Source organism: Salvelinus alpinus, chromosome 10, assembly GCF_045679555.1.
Source record: "Salvelinus alpinus chromosome 10, SLU_Salpinus.1, whole genome shotgun sequence".
In the NCBI taxonomy this organism is placed as follows: Eukaryota; Metazoa; Chordata; class Actinopteri; order Salmoniformes; family Salmonidae; genus Salvelinus; species Salvelinus alpinus.
This window is the reverse complement of record NC_092095.1, coordinates 20,922,756-20,946,306: the sequence shown is the minus strand read 5'-3', so window position 1 is coordinate 20,946,306 and position 23,551 is coordinate 20,922,756. Positions and strand designations below refer to the sequence as shown.

The 23,551-nt window shown below is 42.8% G+C and overlaps 1 protein-coding gene across 5 annotated transcripts in view; it reads left to right on the top strand.

The window, feature by feature from the left end:
- Positions 1 to 23,551, top strand: part of LOC139531709 (brefeldin A-inhibited guanine nucleotide-exchange protein 1-like) — an 85,723-nt gene that overhangs the window by 9,570 nt on the left and 52,602 nt on the right. For all 5 annotated transcript variants that reach the window (XM_071328416.1, XM_071328415.1, XM_071328414.1 and 2 more), the window contains exon 2: positions 23,272 to 23,302. In XM_071328416.1, coding sequence (XP_071184517.1) covers positions 23,272 to 23,302 — 31 coding nt within the window. The remainder of the gene's footprint in view (positions 1 to 23,271; positions 23,303 to 23,551) is intronic.

Genomic DNA, 23,551 nt, shown 5'->3' with positions numbered 1-23,551 from the left:
GCTAGAGCTGCCTGTGCTAGAGCTGCCGGTGCTAGAGCTGCCTGTGCTAGAGCTGCCAGAGCATCATTGTGGATGAAAGAGAGCAAATGAGTGAGGAGACAGCAGCCTTCAGCCATCTCTTATGTTCCCTTTACTTTGAGACTTCTGGAAATATTCACAGCAATAGATTTGCTCTCCTCAGGCTGTTTCTCAGGAAATGGACAGATCGGTGTGTGTGTGTGTGTGCGCCGTTATTTTTTTGTTGCAATTTAAAATAAGGATAGAGTAAATTGTTCAAAACTTGGAACACACGGACATAAGTGTGGGCCTGTGTGTGTGTGTTGGGTAATGGAGTCTGGCCAAGCCTGGCCTGCCGCAGGGTATTATTGTTTAGTGTGAATGTGGTGAGTTTAATTTGGTTTGCTCGCTGGCTCTCCATCAGTGAGGAGCATAAGCTGGGTCCTGGGCTAGAGGAGAATGAGGAGAGGAGAGGGGAGAGGAGAAGAGAGGGGAGGGGAGACTAAGGAGAAGAGCAGGGGAGGAGAGAGGAGAAGAGAGGAGAATGAGGAGAAGAGCTCTCTTTTTCTATTGGTTAACTGTTGATATAGGCAGATAATAGATGAATATTCCTTGAATTGTGCCACAGACAGACAGACTAGTAGTTTGAGAGCAGACCCCATTGTGCACTCCTGTCTCGGCTCCACCAGGCTGTGTGCAAACAGGCAGCTTAGCTCAGCTCACCTCTAAACCAGCAGATTCACTACCACACACATCGTCAGCAGGGAGAAATTCACTCTCATACAGCCCAAACCGGACCTGAAAATTACATGAACTAACACTTTTCTCTAGAAAGAAACAAGTTAGGAGCAAAATAAGCTAATACTCTACTGTACCTCTGTGGGGGTTTTCTCTGTCGCACAAGCCGATATATATTGTTACACTGATACCCCAAACATCCATAATACATGAGTGATCCATGCTAACGGCTCATTCAATCTAAGGACAGGTGATGAATACATTTTATTTTACCAGCAAACAAACAGCTGAGAGGAACAGAGGTAATATTCTCCTCCTCTTCCTCCTCCTTCTCATAGGGTGTAGGAAGAGTTACGACGCTCATATTTAGCAGATCCTGCCATCTGTGTGCATCTGAGGCGGGCTAATACAAAGCTAGCGAGTTACCATACATCACCCTGACTGAAGAGATGGACAGAGAGGAGCATCAGGGAGGGAGGGACTGATTGATGGAGACAGAGAGGGAGATAGAGCGAGAGGGATGCCATGCCAGCCTGAGCCCCATAGTCAGCAGGTTGAAGGAGTGCAGGGTTGATGAGAGAGGGCACTTTGGCAGAATGAGTCTTCATGGGAGTGTGTGCTGTGTTGCTGTGGTGCTGTGTACAGGGAGGAGGGAGGGCCCCACACACATTTACATTACATTTAAGTCATTTAGCAGACGCTCTTATCCAGAGCGACTTACAAATTGGTGCATTCACCTTATGATATCCAGTGGAACAACCACTTTACAATAGTGCATCTAACTCATTTAAGGGGGAGGGGGGGGGTAGGAGGATTACTTTATCCTATCCTAGGTATTCCTTAAAGAGGTGGGGTTTCAGGTGTCTCCGGAAGGTGGTGATTGACTCCGCTGACCTGGCGTCGTGAGGGAGTTTGTTCCACCATTGGGGTGCCAGAGCAGCGAACAGTTTTGACTGGGCTGAGCGGGAACTGTACTTCCTCAGAGGTAGGGAGGCGAGCAGGCCAGAGGTGGATGAACGCAGTGCCCTTGTTTGGGTGTAGGGCCTGATCAGAGCCTGAAGGTACGGAGGTGCCGTTCCCCTCACAGCTCCGTAGGCAAGCACCATTGCCTAGCTATTCATCTCCACAGTCCATGCCTCAGAATGGGGGGGATAGAATTTTACTGTGGCTGGTGTTATTGAATGGTGGATTACTTAATAGCATTGCATCTGCATGATGTCAGGGCTATGCTACAAGAGCTACTCTTTCTCTCAGTCAACATGTTTGATGTTGTTTCTAGCATCAAACTGTTTCTAGCTGATCTACTACTCTGTGTGTGTGTGTCTGTTTGTGTGTATGTATATATCATATGTGTAGTGTGTGTGTATATATATATATATATATATATATATATATATATATATATATATATATATATATACTTGAATATCATATGTGTAGTGTACAGTTGAAGTCGGAAGTTTACATACACCTTAGCCAAATACATTTACACTCAGTTTTTCATAATTCCTAACATTTAATCCCTTAAAAATTCCTTGTTTTAGGTCAGTTAGGATCACCACTTTATTTTAAGAATGTGAAATGTCAGAATAGTAGTAGAGAGAATTATTTATTTGAGCTTTTATTTCTTTCATCATGTTCCCAGTGGGTCAGAAGTTGCAGGTGTAACTGAGTCAGGTTTGTAAGCCTCCTTGCTCGCACATGCTATTTCAGTTCTGCCCACAAATGTTCTATAGGATTGAGGTCAAGGCTTTGTGATGGCCACTCCAATACCTTGACTTTGTTGTCCTTAAGCTATTTTGCCACAACTTTGGAAGTATGCTTGGGGTCATTGTCCATTTGGAAGACCCATTTGCGACCAAGCTTTAACTTCCTGACTGATGTCTTGAGATGTTGCTTCAATATATCCATGTAATTTTCCTACCTCATGATGCCATCTATTTTGTGAAGTGCACCAATCCCTCCTGCAGCAAAGCACCCCCACAACATGATGCTGCCACCCCCGTGCTTCACGGTTGGGATGGTATTCTTTGGCTTGCAAGCCTCCCCCTTTTTCCTCCAAACATAACGATGGTCATTATGGCCAAACAGTTCTATTTTTGTTTCATCAGACCAGAGGACATTTCTCCAAAAAGTACGATCTTTGTCCCATGTGCAGTTGCAAACCATAGTGTCGTGTCTTTGCTATCATTAAATTGAAGACTTATAGTTTTTATCAAAGATTCCTGTAATTAGGGATTACGTGATCAACTGAGTAATAACGTAACTAATTAACTATGAATTCGAGGGCACCAGGGAAAGTAGTCAGATTACAAAGTTATAATTTCCCAATATAACCTTTCAGATATTTTCATATCTCATCAATAGTCTTCTGATTAATGATTTATTTATTTTTACCTCACGTTAGTCTCATTCCAAACGTCGTAAATTGTTGGTTATCTGCACGAACCCAGTCTTCACTATGAGTCATCCATACATCAATTGTCTTAAATCATTTATTTATTACTAACTAATTAATTCACAGAAATGCATAAACAAACAAACAAACTTAAAAATAGTTACATGAAATGATGGGAGAAATATGCCCTAGTGGGCTGAACCGGCATGGCGGCTTGTTAGACAAAGGAAAAATTGGCGTTCGACCAAGACGTCACTACCGAGTTCATAATTATAACAATTGACATGCTAATCCTTTACACATGAACGCTCACTCATTTGGGAACAATTGCAATCAATATATATATATTTACGCTCATTGTGTGTCGTCTTGATCGTTGGAGAGAAGTTAGTTTTGGTTGGAGTTCCTTCTGTCTCGGTTATTGTGGATAGTTCAGAGTAACATTCGTTATAGAATGGATGGACTAGTAGTCAATATCAACGACTTGTTCTTATTCGTCTAAGAGTTTAACCACGTGGTATGGTTAAAGATTCAGCAATGGTACTTAACCTTCATTCTCCCCATGGAGAGAAACATGGTCTAATGGTAATTTCTCAGAGTTGGCTTTTATTCAGATAGCAGGAAGGGGCTGTCCTTGGATGTCTGACCCAACTGGCTCAGGGGCGGGTCCTCGGGTTTAGTTCAAATCAAAAAGGGATTTGTATTTTTCTTCATTAAACAGTCCAAAATCATATTACACAATTATACAAACAGTATCATACTCACTCATTCATTTTATACAACCATCAGATGTAAACCTCATATCTGAGGTTATTATATAAACAGCGGTATGGTAATGTAGTCCCACAGTCTCTCATGAGTTTCATACATGGGGACAAACGGACATGTTAATAGCTGGGATCTTCACCGATCTTTAATACTTTTGCAGGAATATGAAATATGTTCGTACCTCAAGTTCTGTGAGGTGGAAGAGAATTACTTTGTCCTGAAAGTTTACCCTCTCTTAATACTGTTTGGCCATGAGGAGATTCTCAGGAATTTACGACGTCTCTCTGTGATCACAGCATGGGTTGAAGGACGAAAGGGAGAGGCAGGGAGAGGGGGATGGGGATGGCTACCCAAGCAGGCAACGTCATGACAATAGTCTGGCTTTTTTATGGTGGTTTTGGAGCAGTGGCTTCTTCCTTGCTGAGAAGCCTTTCAGGTTATGTAGATATAGGACTTGTTTTACTGTGGATATAGATACTTTTGTACCTGTTTCCTCCAGTATCTTCACAAGGTCCTTTGCTGTTGTTCTGGGATTGATTTACACTTTTTGCAGCAAAGTACGTTCATCTCTAGGAGACAGAACGCGTCTCCTTCCTGATCGGTATGACGGCTGCATGGTCTTATGGTGTTTATACTTGCGTACTATTGTTTGTACAGATGAACGTGGTACATTCAGGCGTTTGGAAATTGCCCCCAAGGATGAACCAGACTTGTGGAGGTCTAAAAAAATAAATCTGGGGTCTTTGCTGATTTCTTTTCATTCCCCATGATGTCAAGCAAAGAGGCACTGAGTTTGAAGGTAGGCCTTGAAATACATCCACAGGTACACCTCCAATTGACTCAAATGATGTCAATTAGCCTATCAGAAGCTTCTAAAGCCATGACATCATTTTCTGGAATTTTCCAAGCTGTTTAAAGGCACAGTCAACTTAATGTATGTAAACTTCTGACCCACTGGAATTGTGATACAGTGAATTATAAGTGAAATAATCTGTCTGTGAACAATTGTTGGAAAAATTACTTGTGTCATGCACAAAGTAGATGTCCTAACCAACTTGCCAAAACTATAGTTTGTTAACAAGAAATTTGTGGAGTGGTTGAAAAACAAGTTTTAATGACTCCAACCTAAGTGTATGTAAACTTCCGACTTCAACTGTATACGTGTATATCATATATAGTCCAGTACAATAAATCGACACCACTAGAGGAAATTGCAATGCATTGAATTTGGGGGAAATATTGCAGAATCACCCATTTGTGTTTACACTGCATAAATATTCAACATGGATTCTTGTAAAAGAAAGACCTCAATAACTGTGTAATTAATAATCATGCCCTGGTGGAGCAGAAATCAAGCTTCAGGCAGTGTAGTGATTCCCAGCATGATTAGACAGGGGCTTTAGCAGGTCTGAGTAAGTAGGCAGGCTGGAGTCCGCGGTCCAATGGGCCCACACACACACCAGGTCGTCCAGACAACCTCTGGCAGCCAGTGTTTCCTTCTTCCTCTCCACTCCTCTCCGCTCCAAATGTAATTACTGCAGTGCAACCTTTCCTTCCACCCAGCATAGTGGAAATCCCAAATGGGCAGATTTTCCTCTGGCTCGCTATGGCAGCAACAGCTGCCCCCTGTTTACCAATGCTCAGGGGAGAGATTGAATTGGAGGTTGCCACCTACACACAGACCTTGGATCAGATTAATCAACCCTGGTCCTAATGTTAATCTTCATGGTGTGAGATAATATCTGACCCTGGAATAGGGGTTAAGGAGCAACTGAGAGAGACTGGTCTGCATGTTGATAACCTCACCACTGCCTTTCTGATTTCCTTAAGAAAGTAGGCCACATAGAAAGAGATGCACACAGGCAGTCCAGGATCACTGAAGGGACTCTCATCTTGAAAAGCGGTGGCATTTGAAATATAATATTTTCCCTTGATAACAAAGCGTGTGGCTGACTGTGTCTCAGCAGCCCAAGGCTGTTGTGCTACATTGTGGCTGAGATGTCGTGTCTACAAAGAAAGGAACATTTCAACTCTCACACACTTCCCCCGAGACAGAACCACACACACACACACAGGGGTGCCGTGTCTAAGGCGTTTCAATCGGTATTGGATCCATGCTGGATTCAGATGGGTGGAATGCCTTTGATGTGGAAATGCCACTGACTGCAGGAGACGGGATGCTCACCCACACAGCTCAGGTGACCGAACCTGAGAATGAGATTGACCCGTGACCCCCTGCTGCGTGTGCGTGTGTGTGTGTGTGACACGAAGAGCATGAGAAAACAGTCTGCAGTCTTTCTGTGTCCTGATCTGTCTATGGTGTCTGACCATTGAACAATTTCCTTCCTTCCCCCTCTCCTCCTCTCATCTTCCCCTTCCCTTCCTGCCGTCTTCCCCTCCCCTCCTGCCGTCTTCCCCTCCTGCCGTCTTCCCCTTCCCCTCCTGCCGTCTTCCCCTTCTCCTCCTGCCGTCTTCCCCCTCTCCTCCTGACGTCTAACCCCTTCCCCTCCTGCCGTCTTCCCCTTCTCCTCCTGCCCTCTTCCCCCTCTCCTCCTGCCCTCTTCCCCCTCTCCTCCTGCCCTCTTCCCCCTCTCCTCCTGCCCTCTTCCCCCTCTCTTCCCTCTGATCTGACACAAGGCCTTTCTGCAGAGCAGCTCCTCACAGAGAAGGTAAAACATGTCCTACTGAAAACTCCCCTCACCTCTCAGTCCCACTCCCCTAGTGACTTCTTATCATGTACGCTCACCGTGAGGAAGCTATGAGCACAGCGGTGGCTGCTGAATGAGGTTGTTATTGTTATTGTACTCTTAGTCGCTCACCGTGAGGAAGCTATGAGCACCGCAGTGGCTGCTGAATGAGGTTGTTATTGTTATTGTACTCTTAGTCGCTCACCGTGAGGAAGCTATGAGCACGGCGGTGGCTGCTGAATGAGGCAAGGTTGTTGTTGTACTCTTAGTTGCTCACTGTGAGGAAGCTATAGCACAGCAGTGGCTGCTGACTGAGGTTGTTATTGTTATTGTACTCTTAGTCTTTCCTCTCTTTCTAACGCGATGCTCTGCAGTGTGTGTGCATCTCTCTGCCAGAGCAGGGGGTGCTTATTGAATTAGTAGTATTGATCAAACAGCTTGAGTCAGCCGGAGTCTTTGTCCAGGTGAAGTAGTCAGCCTTCCAGCCGTGGCATCACTGTTTACCATCCTGTACGCATCATCAAACTGTGCCGCTCATCTGTACAAAAAGTGTGTGTGTTAGTGATGCACCGATATGACATTTTTGTCCGAGACCGATATTTTCCTTGCCAAAATAAAATCCGTAGCTAGCTCATAGCTAGAAGTGAGCAGATTTCAGTTTGGAGCAGGTTTTTTTTCTTAGTCTGTCTCATTGGCCACTGGCCAGCCCCCTATTGTCACGGCAATTGTTGTATCAAACATCCAATCCAGTATTATCAAGAAGCCATGCCATAGTTCTGAGTCTCAGTGAAGTGACGAGCCTGTCATCTGAGGAAGGCTTGTTGTGATTCTCTGGGCATACATCTCTCACTCTCTCTCTCAATCTCTCTCTCACTCTCTCTATCTCTCTCTCGCTCTCTCGCTCTCTCGCTCTCTTGCTCTCTCGCTCTCTCTCAATTCAATTCAAGGGCTTTATTGGCATGGGAAACATGTTTACATTGCCAAAGCAAGTGAAATAGATAATACACCAATGTGAAATAAACAATACAAAATTAACAGTAAACATTACACTCACATAAGTTCCAAAAGAATTAAGACATTTCAAATGTCTTATTATGTCTATATACAGTGTTGTAACGATGTGCAAGTAGTTTAAAGTACAAAAGGGAAAATAAATAAACATAAATATGGGTTGTATTTACAATGGTGTTTGTTCTTCACTAGTTGCCCTTTTCTTGTGGCAACAGGTCACAAATATTGCTGCTGTGATGGCACACTGCGGTATTTCACCCAGTAGATATGGGAGTTTATCAACATTGGGTTTGTTTTCGAATTCTTTGTTTGATCTGTGTACTCTGAGGGTAAATATGTGTCTCTAATATGGTCATACATTTGGAAGGAGGTTAGGAAGTGCAGCTCAGTTTCCACCTCATTTTGTGGGCAGTGTGCACATAGCCTGTCTTCTCTTGAGAGCCAGGTCTGCCTACGGCGGCCTTTCTCAGTAGTAAGGCTATGCTCACTGAGTCTGTACATAGTCAAAGCTTTCCTTAAGTTTGGGTCAGTCATAGTGGTAAGGTATTCTGCCCCTGTGTGCTCTCTGTTTAGGGCCAAATAGCATTCTAGTTTGCTCTGTTTTTCTGTTAATTCTTTCCAATGTGTCAAGTAATTATCTTTTAGTTTTCTCATGATTTGGTTAGGTCTAATTGTGTTGCTGTCCTGGGGCTCTGTGGAGTCTGTTTGTGTTTGTGAACAGAGCCCCAGGACCAGCTTGCTTAGGGTACTCTTCTCTAGGTTAATCTCTCTGTAGGTGATGGCTTTGTTATGGAAGGTTTGGGAATCACTTCCTTTTAGGTGGTTGTAGAATTGAATGGCTTTTTTCTGGATTTGGATAATTAGCGGGTATCGGCATAGTTCTGCTCTGCATGCATTATTTGGTTTTCTACATTGTACACAGAGGATATTTTTGCAGAATTCTGCATGCAGAGTCTCAATTTGGTGTTTGTCCCATTTTGTGAATTCTTGGTTGATGAGCGGACCCCAGACCTCAACCATAAAGGGCAGTGGGTTCTATAACTGATTTCAAGTATTTTTCTCGCTCGCTCTCTGTGTGTCTGTCTCTGTCGTACGCACAGTCATGTTTGTCTCACAGCTGTCTGACAGCGTTTCTGTGTTCTTGATGTGTGCTGACTGTACTCCAATTGCTGTGGATTGCATCATAGTGGTCTGTTCTGAGGTGCTTCTGTCATGGGCTCAGATCCACCGTGTCTTTCAACAGAAGGACAGAAGGTACAGTATGAACATAGCGTCTGGAACAGTTTGTTTATGAAGTGGTTGTCAGGGGAAGTAGGGTTACTTTACTGAGCAGAGCAACCTCTCTGTCACCCTCTCATCCATGTTTCTGTGTTTGTGTTGTTGTGTATCAGAGAGAGAAATAGAGGGTTTGCTGGTTGGCCCACTCTTAATTCAATGTAAACAAATCCACTATCCTTAGCAGAATGAGGAACTGGCCGGTAGCACAGTAGCTGTTAGCTGGGCTCTGGCCAGGGCATTACCATTACCTCAAAAATATTAAGTGTCAGTGGAGACTGATGGGTTGGATGTTGTTTATGAATTTCAGGAAGTGTTCTGTTTCTCCATTGGTGTTGTGTAGGTGAGTAGTATCAGTTTTCAGATGGGAAGTACATGACTTGTGTGTGAATGCGTGTCTGTTAGCCGTGTATTTGTGTGTCTGTCTATCTGTGTCTGATTTTGTCATTGTGAGTGTATGTTCCTGTGTTTTTGGTATGAATAAATCTCCTATTGCCCTCTCTCATCCAATCGCCTTCCTTCTAGTGCAGCTCGGCAGTGAGACTGGAGTCCAGGGGGGTCAGGGAGTTATAAACCCCCTTCACACTGGCATTCTGTATATGAGGATGGCTGTTCTAGGATACGGGGGACAAAGCGACTACACAGCCAAACCTCACACATACTTAGATAGCATGGAAAGAGTAGAGATGACTGCAGGGCTGGGGCCTGGGCTGACATTTTAAAGTTTACTAAAGGGATTGGTTTACACTAGTGCAAAGTTTTTAACGTTTATATTTTATTCCCATCTGGAAATAACAGGATAAAAAAAAAAAAGTGACCTAGTCTCTTTTGAATTTGTATAGCAGACCCTCATGCCAAATTGAGTCAAAACACTTTTTTGAAATTAACAAAGCATGAGAATACTTTGTCTTTGTTTTGGTTTGTTTGTTTGTTAATTAGGGTGTGCAGGGTGAGTACGTGGTCTGTCATATGCGGTAATTTGGTAAAAAGCCAATTTGACATTTGCTCAGTACATTGTTTTCAATGAGGAAATGTACGAGTCTGCTGTTAATGATAATGCAGAGGATTTTCCCAAGGTTGCTGTTGACGCATATCCCACAGTAGTTATTGGGGTCAAATTTGGCTCTACTTTTGTGGATTGGGGTGATCAGTCCTTGGTTCCAAATATTGGGGCATATGCCAGAGCTGAGGATGATGTTAAAGAGTTTAAGTATAGCCAATTGGAATTTGTGGTCTGTATATTTTATCATTTCATTTAGGATACCATCAACACCACAGGCCTTTTTCTTCAATTTCATTGGAGAATTCAGTGGGTTCTGCTAGTCTTTAATAGTTGATTGTAAGATTTGTATTTGATCCTGAATATGTTTTTGCTGTTTGTTCTTTGTTATAGAACCAAACAGATTAGAGAAGTGGTTTATCCATACATCTCCATTTTGGATAGATAACTCTTCGTGTTGTGGTTTGTTTAGTGGGTTCCAATTTTCCCAGAAGTGGTTAGAGTCTATGGATTCTTCAATTACATTGAGCACTGACTCACTCAGATGGGCATCAGCATTGTCATGTGTGATTGAGAGGCTACTGGTGGGGAGCGTGCTAGTCAGTGTTGTTTATGTCCTTTGATTAGACTCAAACCCAGAACACCCAGAACACCCAATCACACTTAACACAAGGCCTGTCAAGACCAGCTCTCAGCAGAACTACTACAGCAGACCAGAACACAGACAGTACAGGATGAATATTATAAATATGACATCTAATGTGTTGTTTATAGTGCTGTTTGGTGAATGTTGGGACTCGGTGACTTGTGGAAGAGATGGTAAATTATAGGGCAGAGAGACGGGCAACAAGAGGTGAAGTTAGTCACATAACATTGACTGTATTCATAACAGCAGTGGGAGACAAAAGTGCTATCATGGTTCACTTGGTGAAAATGAGATTTTAATGAATAATAGATCACCCTATGTATGTGTCTCTGAGTGTGTGTGCCTAAGTCATTGACATTCGTGTGTGTGTGTGTGTGTGTCTCTCAGTTGAATGGGGTTATTTGGGAGGGATAGGCACCAAATTGGGGATCTGGTTTCACATCCATAAAAACTTCCTGGGGTATCCAGGATATTACTCTGTCTATCTGTCTCACTAAGGGCGCTGGTTAACTCTTACCGTTGCCATGGTTTCAGCACTCAACACCACTGGTGACAATTATTCATAAACACTACCTACACATTCAACTAATTACCTGATGTAGCTCACAGTGTCGATAACATACCGCAACGTTCCAATCCAACACTTTCTGTGTGCCTTGGTTTTAACAACTCAATATATGCCTAAAAGATTAGCCAATACAGGGCCGATGTATGCCCAAGAGATTAGCCAATACAGGGCCGATGTATGCCCAAGAGATTAGCCAATACAGGGCCAATGTATGCCCAAGAGATTAGCCAATACAGGGCCGAAGTATGCCTAAGAGATTAGCCAATACAGGGCCAATGTATGCCCAAGCGATTAGCCAATACAGGGCCGAAGTATGCCTAAGAGATTAGCCAATACAGGGCCAATGTATGCCCAAGCGATTAGCCAATACAGGGCCGAAGTATGCCTAAGAGATTAGCCAATACAGGGCCAATGTATGCCCAAGCGATTAGCCAATACAGGGCCGAAGTATGCCTAAGAGATTAGCCAATACAGGGCCGATGTATGCCTAAGAGATTAGCCAATACAGGGCCGAAGTATGCCTAAGAGATTAGCCAATACAGGGCCGAAGTATGCCTAAGAGATTAGCCAATACAGGGCCGAAGTTTGCCTAAGAGATTAGCCAATACAGGGCCAATGTATGCCCAAGCGATTAGCCAATACAGGGCCGAAGTATGCCTAAGAGATTAGCCAATACAGGGCCAATGTATGCCCAAGCGATTAGCCAATACAGGGCCGAAGTATGCCTAAGAGATTAGCCAATACAGGGCCGATGTATGCCTAAGAGATTAGCCAATACAGGGCCGAAGTATGCCTAAGAGATTAGCCAATACAGGGCCGAAGTATGCCTAAGAGATTAGCCAATACAGGGCCGAAGTATGCCTAAGAGATTAGCCAATACAGGGCCGAATGTATGCCCAAGCGATTAGCCAATACAGGGCCGAAGTATGCCTAAGAGATTAGCCAATACAGGGCCGAAGTATGCCTAAGAGATTAGCCAATACAGGGCCGAAGTATGCCTAAGAGATTAGCCAATACAGGGCCGAAGTATGCCTAAGAGATTAGCCAATACAGGGCCGAAGTATGCCTAAGAGATTAGCCAATACAGGGCCGAAGTATGCCTAAGAGATTAGCCAATACAGGGCCGAAGTATGCCTAAGAGATTAGCCAATACAGGGCCGAAGTATGCCTAAGAGATTAGCCAATACAGGGCCGAAGTATGCCTAAGAGATTAGCCAATACAGGGCCGAAGTATGCCTAAGAGATTAGCCAATACAGGGCCGAAGTATGCCTAAGAGTTTAGCCAATACAGGGCCGAATGTATGCCTAAGAGATTAGCCAATACAGAGCCAATGTATGCCTAAGAGATTAGCCAATACAGGGCCGATGTATGCCTAAGAGATTAGCCAATACAGGGCCGATGTATGCCTAAGAGATTAGCCAATACAGGGCCGATGTATGCCCAAGAGATTAGCCAATACAGGGCCGATGTATGTCCAAGCGATTAGCCAATACAGGGCCGATGTATGCCCAAGCGATTAGCCAATACAGGGCCGATGTATGCCCAAGCGATTAGCCAATACAGGGCCGAAGTATGCCTAAGAGATTAGCCAATACAGGGCCGAAGTATGCCTGTTGAATTAATATCACTACGTTCTTATGGCTCCTTACACTCTCTTGTATTTGAATCAGACTTTATGAAACAGTAAAAAGCAATGCAGTGGACATGTTGTCTGAACAGTCACAGTATCACAGAGCCTCGGTTTCATCTTCACAACTCTCCCAGCCAGGACTGAGTTAACACTGCTATATTACAAAGGTCTTTCAGCAGACACATGTGTTCTGATGTTGCTATGAGTGGTGACTGCACAATCCATTCCTGGGGGTGTAAGTGCTGGGCTGGAACCAAAATGTGCACACTTGAATGAGAAACACTGGTTTGAAATAATACTACCCTGCTCTCTGTTTGTGTTTGGGATCTAGCCAAGGAAAGAATGCATCTAGGTTTGTGGGATTGGATGGCTGCGTGTAATATGTTTTGAGGCAGAATAAATCTATAGGCTTGTCCATATGAAATATGTATGTGTCAGGCTCTAGCAGGTTATGGGCTATTCAGTGAGGTGCAGAGGTCAGATATATGGACGTCAGCTTGTCTTGATCCACACAAGAATGTGTTACGAGTTCAGCTGCTCTTGAACAGAATGTTATGGAACTCTTTCTTTGTCTCTCGCTCTCCTTCACCCCTTCTCCCCGCTCACACTCTCTCTCTCTCTCTTTCTCTCTTGCTCTCCTCTCTCTCTCTCTCTCTCGCTCTCTCCTCCCTCTCTGCCTCTCTCTGTCTTATCTCTCTCTGCCTTTCTCTCTCTTGCTCTCCTCTCCTCCCTCTCTGCCTCTCTCTCTCTTGCTCTCCTCTCTCTCTCTCTCGCTCTCTCCTCCCTCTCTGCCTCTCTCTCTCTCCTCTCTCTGCCTCTCTCTCTCTCTCTTGCTCTCCTCTCCTCCCTCTCTGCCTCTCTCCCTCTCTCTTTCTCTCTCTCCTCTCTCTTTCTCTCTCTCTCTCTTCTTAATTCAATTTCAATTTAAGGGGCTTCATTGGCATGGGAAACATGTTAACATTGCCAAAGCAAGTGAAATAGATAATAAACCAAAGTGAAATAAACAATACAAAATTGACAGTAAACATTACACTCACAAAAGTTCCAAAAGAATAAAGACATTTCAAATGTCATGTTATGTCTATATACAGTGTTGTAACATGCAATATAGTTAAAGTACAAAATGGAAAATAAATAAACATACAGTTGAAGTTGGAAGTTTACAAACACTTAGGTTGGAGTCATTAAAACTTGTTTTTCAACCACCAATTTCAACCAACCAATTTCTTATTAACAAACTATAGTTTTGGCAAGTCGTTTAGAACATCTACTTTGTGCATGACACAAGTAATTTTTCCAACAATTGTTTACAGACAGATTATTTCACTTATGATTCACTATCACAATTCCAGTGGGTCAGAAGTTTACATACACTAAGTTGACTGTGCCTTTAAACAGCTTGGAAAATTCCAGAAAATGATGTCATGGCTTTACAAGCTTTTGATAGGCCAATTGACATAATTTGAGTCAATTGGAGGTGTACCTGTGGATGTATTTCAAGGCCTACCTTCAAACACAGTGACTCTTTGCTTGACATCATGGGAAATGAAAAGACATCAGCCAAGACCTCAGAAAAAAAATTGTAGACCTCCACAAGTCTGGTTCATCCTTGGGAGCAATTTCCAAACGCCTGAAGGTACCATGTTCATCTGTACAAAAAATTGTACGCAAGTATAAACACCATGGGACCACGCAGCCGTCATACCGCTCAGGAAGGAGACGTGTTCTGTCTTCTAGAGATGGACGTACTTTGGTGCGAAAAGTGCAAATCAATCCCAGAACAACAGCAAAGGACCTTGTGAAGATCCCGGAGGAAACAGGTACAAATGATTTATATCCACAGTAAAACGAGTCTTATATCGACATAACCTGAAAGACCGCTCAGCACGGAAGAAGCCACTGCTCCAAAACCGCCATAAAAAAGCCAGACTACGGTTTGCAACTGCACATGGGACAAAGATCGTACTTTTTGGAGAAATGTCCTCTGGTCTTATGAAACAAAAAAATAACTGTTTGGCCATAATGACCATCGTTATGTTTGGAGGAAAAAGGGGGAGGCTTGCAAGCCGAAGAACACCATCCCAACCGTGAAGCACGGGGGTGGCAGCATCATGTTATGGGGGTGCTTTGCTGCAGGAGGGACTGGTGCACTTCACAAAATAGATGGCATCATGAGATAGGAAAAGTATGTGGATATATTGAAGCAACATCTCAAGACATCAGTCATGTAGTTAAAGCTTGGTCGCAAATGGTTCTTCCAAATGGACAATGACCCCAAACATACTTCCAAAGTTGTGGCAAAATGGCTTAAGGACGACAAAGTCAAGGTATTGGAGTGGCCATCACAAAGCCCTGACCTCAATCCTATAGAAAATTTGTGGGCAGAACTGAAAAAGCTTGTGCGAGCAAGGAGGCCTACAAACCTGACTCCGTTACACCAGCTCTGTCAGGAGGAATGAGCCAAAATCCACCCAACTTATTGTGGTAAGCTTGTGGAAGGCTACCCAAAACGTTTGACCCAAGTTAAACAATTTAAAGGCAATGCTACCAAATACTAATTGAGTGTATGTAAACTTCTGACCCACTGGGAATGTGATGAAAGAAATAAAAGCTGAAATAAATAATTCTCTCTACTATTATTCTGACATTTCACATTCATTGTAACGGGCTTCCTCCTTCTCCTCATCCGAAGAGGAGTAGCAGGGATTTGACCAAAATGCAGCGGGTTGTGAATACATAATGAATTTATTGACAAGACGAAAAAACGAACACGAACTACACTTGAAATGATACAAAATAACAAACGACGTAGACTGACCTAAACATGAGAACTTACATAGACACGAAGAACGCACGAACAGGAACAGACTACATACAAACCGAAACAGTCCCGTGTGGTACGAAATAACATACAGACACGGAAGACAACCACCCACAACGAACACTGTGAAACAACCTACCTAAATATGACTCTCAATTAGAGGAACGCCAAACACCTGCCTCTAATTGAGAGCCATACCAGGCAACCCTTAAACCAACATAGAAACAGACAACATAGAATGCCCACCCAAACTCACGTCCTGACCAACTAACACATACAACAAACTAACATAAATAGGTCAGGAACGTGACATTCATAAAATAAATTGGTGACCCTAACTGACCTAAGACAGGGAATGTTTACTCTGATTAAATTTCAGGAATTGTTAAAAACTGAGTTTAAATGTATTTGGCTAAGGTGTATGTAAACTTCCGACTTCAATTGTACATCAATAAATTAAATTTAGTCTCAAATAAATAATGAAACATGTTCAATTTGGTTTAAATAATGCAAAAACACAGTGTTGGAGAAGAAAGTAGAAGTGCAATATGTGCCATGTAAGAAAGCTAACGTTTAAGTTCCTTGCTCATAACATGAGAACATATGAAAGCTGGTTGTTCCTTTTAACATGAATCTTCAATATTCCCAGTTAAGAAGTTTTAGGTTGTAGTTATTATAGGAGTTATAGGACTATTTATCTCTATACCATTTTTATTTCATATACCTTTGACTATTGGATGTTCTTATAGGCACTATAGTATTGCCAGCCTAATCTCGGGAGTTGATAGGCTTGAAGTCATAAACAGCGCAATGCTTGAAGCACAGCGAAAAGCTGCTGGCAAACGTAGGAAAGTGCTGTTTGATTGAATGCTTACGGGCCTGCTGCTGCCTACAACCGCTCAATCAGACTGCTATCAAATCATAGACTTAATTATAATATAATAAACACACAGAAATACGAGCTTTAGGTCATTAATATGGTCAAATCCGGAAACTACCATTTTGAAAACAAAACATTTATTCTTTCAGTGAAATACAGAACCGTTCTGTATTTTATCTAATGGGTGGCATCCCTAAGTCTAAATATTGCTGTTACATTGCACAACCTTCAATGTTATGTCATAATTATGTAAAATTCTGGCAAATTAATTACGGTCTTTGTTAGGAAGAAATTGTAATGCGTCTGTGTGAAGCTGGTGAGATGAGTCAGGCGCAGGACAGCAGATGAAATGAAAGTAATGAAAGCAATTTTACTCAAATAATATAACAATACACGTTGTATAAATACAAGGCCACAAATACGGACCGCAATACAATAAACAATTACTCACAAACAAACATGGGGGAACAGAGGGTTAAATAATAAACAAGTTATTTGGGAATTGAAACCAGGTGTGTAAGACAAAGACAAAACAAATGGAAAATGAAAAGTGGATCGGCGATGGCTAGACGGCCGGTGACGTCGACCGCCGAACGCCGCCCGAACAATGAGAGGGACCGACTTCGGCGGAAGTCGTGACAGAAATGTTCTTCACACAATTCGTAATGAGCCAGGTGGCCCAAACTGCTGCATATACCCTGACTCTGCTTGCACAGAACGCAAGAGAAGTAACACAATTTTTCTAGTTTAAAGAAATTCATGTTAGCAGGCAATATTAACTAAATATGCAGGTTTACAAAAATATACGTGTGTATTGATTTTAAGAAAGGCATTGATGTTTATGGTTAGGTACACATTGTTGCAACGACAGTGCTTTTTTCGCGAATGCGCTTGTTAAATCATCACCCGTTTGGCGAAGTAGGCTGTGATTCGATGATAAATTAATAGGCACCGCATTGATTATATGCAACGCAGGACAAGCTAGATAACTACACATGGTTGATGATATTAGTAGTTTAACTAGTAATTATGTTAAGATTGATTGTTTTTTATAAGATAAGTTTAGTGCTAGCTAGCTAGCAACTTACCGTGGCTCCTTACTGCACTCGCGTAACAGGTGGTCAGCCTGCCATGCAGTCACCTCGTGGAGTGCAATGTAATTGTCTATAATCGGCATCCAAAAATGCGGATTACAGATTGTTATGAAAACTTGAAATCGGTGCTAATTAATCTGCAATGGCGATTAATCGGTCAACCTCTAATTGTTTTTGTGATTCACCATAGTGAAGACGTAAGCTCAGGTTTTCTGGGTCTCTATATTTTTGGTTGGATAAGTTTCTCAATTTCTTTTAGGTTTTTGCATTCTTCAACAAACTATTTGTCATTGTTGTTCATTTTCTTAGGTTGTCTGCTTGAAATGTTTCGATTTGATAGGAAAGCTGAGAGGTCAAATATACTGTTTAGGTTGTCTACTGCCAAGTTTACCCCTTCACTATTACAGTGAAACATTTGTACAGGAAGTTGTCTAAAAGGGATTGACTTGGTTGTTGCCTAATGGTCTTTTTGGTAGGTTCCCACACTACTTTCCTTCCATCTATAGCATTTCTTAATATTATTCAGTTCCTTTGGCTTTGATGCCTCATGATTGAGTATTGCTCTGTTCAGTTAGACTGTAATTTTGCTGTGATCTAATAGGGGTGTCAGTGGGCTGACTGTGAACGCTCTGAGAGACTCTGGGTTGAGGTCAGTGATAAAGTAGTCTACAGTACTACTGCCAAGAGATGAGCAATAGGTGTACCTACCGTAGGAGTCCCCTCGAAGCCTACCATTGACTATGTACATACCCAGCATGCGACAGAGCTGCAGGAGTTGTGACCCGTTTTTGTTGGTTATGTTGCCGTAGTTGTGCCTAGGTGGGCATATGGGGGAGAGAATGCTGTCACCTCCAGGTAGGTGTTTGTCCCCCTGTGTGCTGAGTGTGTCAGGTTCTTGTCCAGTTCTGGCATTTAGGTCGCCACAGACTAGTACATGTTTGTGGGCCTAGGAAATGTTAGCTTCTCCATCCTGGAGGGGGAAATCAATCTTCATTAAAGTATGGGGATTCTAGTGGGGGGATATAGGTAGCACACATGATAACATTTGAGTTTTTTTCTGTTGAGATCATTTCCTTTTGAATTTCTAGCCAAATATAAAATGTTCCTGTTTTTGATTAATTTAAAAGATTGCGTTAGGTCTTCTCTATACCAAATTAGAATTCTCCCTGAGGCCCTTCCCTGTTTTACACCTGGTAGTTTGGTGGATGGGACTACCAGCTCTCTGTAACCTAGAGGGCAACCAGTGGGTCCATCTCCTCTATACCATGTTTCTTGTAGGATGACAATGTCTGTATTTCTGATTTCTTTGGTGAAGTCACGGTTCCTGCTCTTTAGGCCAAAGGCAGATGACCTCAGGCCTTGGATATTCCAGGATGAGATAGTAAAGTCTTTGTGTGCAAAGCTGTCATCAAGGCAAAGGGTGGCTACTTTGAAGAATCTCAAATATAAAATATATTTTGATTTGTTTAACACTTTTTTGGTTACTACATGATTCCATATGTATTATTTCATAGTTTTGATGTCTTCACTATTATTCTACAATGTAGAAAATAGTAAAAATAAAGAAAAACCCTTGAATGAGTAGGTGTGTCCAAACTTTTGACTGGTACTGTACGTCACTGGATGTTTACAGCCCCTGTAGACTAAAACTGCCTCACTGGAGCTTTACAGCCCTGTAGACTAAAACTGACTCACTGGAGATTTACAGCCCCTGTAGACTAAAACTGCCTCACTGGAGCTTTACAGCCCCTGTAGACTAAAACTGCCTCACTGGAGATTTACAGCCCCTGTAGACTAAAACTGCCTCACTGGAGCTTTACAGCCCCCGTAGACTAAAACTGCCTCACTGGAGATTTACAGCCCCGTAGACTAAAACACACACGTGCACGTACACACGTAGGCACAAACACATAGGCAGACACACACACACGCTCATACACATGCGTGAGTACACACACACACACAGAATAGCCAGTCATAGAGACAGATAGAAGTGGGAGAGAAAGAACAACACAGAGAGCAGACCAATGAAGCAGATCAAGGCAGCAGCCCTCTATACAGACAGACTGGTGTAGCCTGACATGTCTTCAGATCAGTGCAGATCAAGGCAGCAGCCCTCTATACAGACAGACTGGTGTAGCCTGACATGTCTTCAGATCAGTGCAGATCAAGGCAGCAGCCCTCTATACAGACAGACTGGTGTAGCCTGACATGTCTTCAGATCAGTGCAGATCAAGGCAGCAGCCCTCTATACAGACAGACTGGTGTAGCCTGACATGTCTTCAGATCAGTGCAGATCAAGGCAGCAGCCCTCTATACAGACAGACTGGTGTTGTCAGAACTGTTCTACAGCGACACAAAGAAGATTCATAGAGCCATGCTTTAGCCTATATGCTTGTTCATATACAGTGCCTTTGGATAGTATTCAGACCCCTTGACTTTTTCTACGTTATGTTACAGCCTAATTCTAAAATTGATTTAAATAAAATGTTACTCGTTAATCTACATGCAATATCCCATAATGACAAAACAGCTTTTTAGACATTTTAGCAAAAAATTAAAAAAATTAATAATGAAATATCACATTTACATAAGTATTCAGACCCTTTACTCAGTACTTCGTTGAACACTTTTGGCAGTGATTACAGCCTTGAGTCTTCTTGGGTATGACGCTACAAGCTTGGCACACCTGTATTTGGGATCCTCTCAAGCTCTGTCAGGTTGGATGGGGAGCATTGCTGCACAGATATTTTCAGATCTCTCAATAGATATTCGATCGGGTTCAATACCGGGCTCTGGCTGGACCATTCAAGGACATTCAGATACTTGTCCCGAAGCCACTCCTGCCTTGTCTTGGCTGTGGGCTTAGGGTCGTTGTCCTGTTGGAAGGTGAAACATCACCCCAGTCTGAGGCCCTGAGCACTTTAGAGCAGGTTTTCTTCAAGGATCTCTCTTTACTTTGCTCCGTTCATCTTTGGCTCGATCCTGACTAGTCTCCCAGTCCCTGCTGCTGAAAAACAGCCCCACAGCATGATGCTGCCTCCACCATGCTTCACCATAGGGATGGTGTCAGGTTTCTTCCAGATGTGACGCTTGGCATTCAGGCCAAAGAGTTCAATCTTGGTTTCATCAGACCAGAGAATCTTGTTTCCCATGGTCTGAGTCTTTAGGTGCCTTTTGGCAAACTCCAAGCAGGCTGTCATGTGCCTTTTACTGAGGAGGGGCATCCGTCTGGCCACTCTACCATAAAGGCCTGATTGGTAGAGTGCTGCAGAGAGGGTTGTCCTTCTGGAAGGTTCTCCCATCTCCACAGAGGAACTCTGGAGTTCTGTCAGAGTGACCATTGGGTTCTTGGTCACCTCCCCGACCAAGCCAATTCTCCCCTGTTTGCTCCGTTTGGCCGGTGGCCAGCTCTAGGAAGAGTCTTGGTGGTTCCAAACTTCTTCCATTTAAGAATGATGGAGGCCACTGTGTTCTTGGGGACCTTCAATGCTGCAGACATTTTTTGGTACCCTTCCCCAGATCTGTGCCTCGACACAAGCCTGTCTCTGAGCTCTAAGGACAATTCCTTTAACCTCATGGCTTGGTTTTTGCTCTGACATGCACTGCCAACTGTGTGATCTTATATAGACAGGTGTGTGCCTTTCCAAATCATGTCCAATCAATTGAATCACAGGTGGACTCCATTCAAGTTGTAGAGACATCTGAAGGATGATCAATGGAAACAAGATGCACCTGAGCTCAATTTCGAGTCTCATAGCAAAGGGTCTGAATACTTATGTAAATGAAGTATTTTTTTATTTATTTTTGCAAATATTTTTTAAAATCTGTTTTCACTTTGTCATGATGGGATATGGTGTGTAGATTGCCGAGGTAACAGTGTTTATTAATATATTTTAGAATATGGCTGTAACTTAACAATAGTTAGAGAAAATCAAGGGGTCTGAATACTTTCCGGTATGCAAATGGGGTAGAAGAGTTGTTCTAAAAGGAAATATAAATAATGATTTCATGTGATTAAAAAGCCCTTGTTATCGGCTTGTGTTTTATTCTGCTCGTACTAGACTGTAAAGTGGCCCTGAAACCACACCTGATTAAATGACATGTACTGTAGCACACTAACTTGACCCTCAAGTAGATTTTGAAGCAAAAATGAGCCTCGTAGCAATATCAATAATTGAGCTGTCACTATTTTAGTGGCCTTTGTTAATAATAAGAGGGTAGTATTCTTTGGAGGGCTCTGGTGAGTGTTGCTATACTGTATGTTTTAAGCACTTCCTAGACTCCCCCTGAGTCAGTGTTGAGAGAGCTAAAAATCCACATTCACTCAGTGCATAGCAGAGTGAATTGTGCCACAGCATGGTGGCACAACACCCAGACTCCTCTCGGCGAGGGCATGTCTAGAACTGTCACAATGACTGGGTGTGTTGGAGTGTGGAATGTCTACCCAACACCAAACACAAGAGGGTGTATTGTAAAACACACTCACATACTCATTGCAGGACAACTTCTTAATGAGTTTGTTTGCATGCATACGCAAGTGTGTGTATCCCAACGCTCTTAACCGCTAAGCTACCTGCTGTCTTAAGAGGTTCTTATCCACATCCTGGTGTGTCCCACGTACAGAATTAATCAACACTTCACTGTGACTCCCCAGACATTTACAAGGAGCTGTGGACGAGAGAGAAGCTAGATAATCAGCTAAATGCACTAATCATTAATAAGCAGGCTCCCTACCTCACTATTCATTAATAAGCAGGCTCCCTACCTCACTATTCATTAATAAGCAGGCTCCCTACCTCACTATTCATTAATAAGCAGGCTCCCTACCTCACTATTCATTAATAAGCAGGCTCCCTACCTCACTATTCATTAATAAGCAGGCTCCCTACCTCACTATTCATTAATAAGCAGGCTCCCTACCTCACTATTCATTAATAAGCAGGCTCCCTACCTCACTAATCATTAATAAGCAGGCTCCCTACCTCACTATTCATTAATAAGCAGGCTCCCTACCTCACTAATCATTAATAAGCAGGCTCCCTACCTCACTATTCATTAATAATCAGGCTCCCTACCTCACTAATCATTAATAAGCAGGCTCCCTACCTCACTATTCATTAATAAGCAGGCTCCCTACCTCACTATTCATTAATAAGCAGGCTCCCTACCTCACTATTCATTAATAAGGAGGCTCCCTACCTCACTATTCATTAATAAGCAGGCTCCCTACCTCACTATTCATTAATAAGCAGGCTCCCTACCTCACTATTCATTAATAAGCAGGCTCCCTACCTCACTATTCATTAATAAGCAGGCTCCCTACCTCACTATTCATTAATAAGCAGGCTCCCTCACTATTCATTAATAAGGAGGCTCCATACCTCACTATTCATTAATAAGGAGGCTCCCTACCTCACCATTCATTAATATGCAGGCTCCCTACCTCACCATTCATTAATAAGCAGGCTCCCTACTTCACTATTCATTAATAAGGAGGCTCCCGACCTCACTATTCATTAATAAGCAGGCTCCCTACCTCACTATTCATTGATACTGTAAGCAGGCTCCCTACCTCACTATTCATTAATAAGCAGGCTCCCTACCTCACTATTCATTACTGCTGCCAGTGCCTGCTATCTGCTATTCCCAATAATGTCATTAGTTTAGTAAAATACAGCAGAATTTACTCTCTCCTTTGACTGTTACCTCAATGTTTCTAATGGTTTCTCCCTCCCTCTCTTTCTCTCGTTTCAGAGGAAATAAAGGAAGAGTCTGAAAAATTAAGGTACGTTTGTTTTAATTCTGTTCAGGAAAACATCCGGGTTAATATACGTGATTTCCTTTTACCCTACTGAATGTCTCTGCCTGTACAGTTCTTGTACATTTGAACGCTTGTTTTGAAAGCAAACCTCGACTTAGCGTGCCCTTGAGTATAAAGTGTGTGTGTGTGTGTGTGTCCTCCAGTGTGTTTATTTGTCTCTCCAGCTGGTCTACTTCTAAAAGCCCTTCTCCCTGTCATTAATGGCTTTTTTCA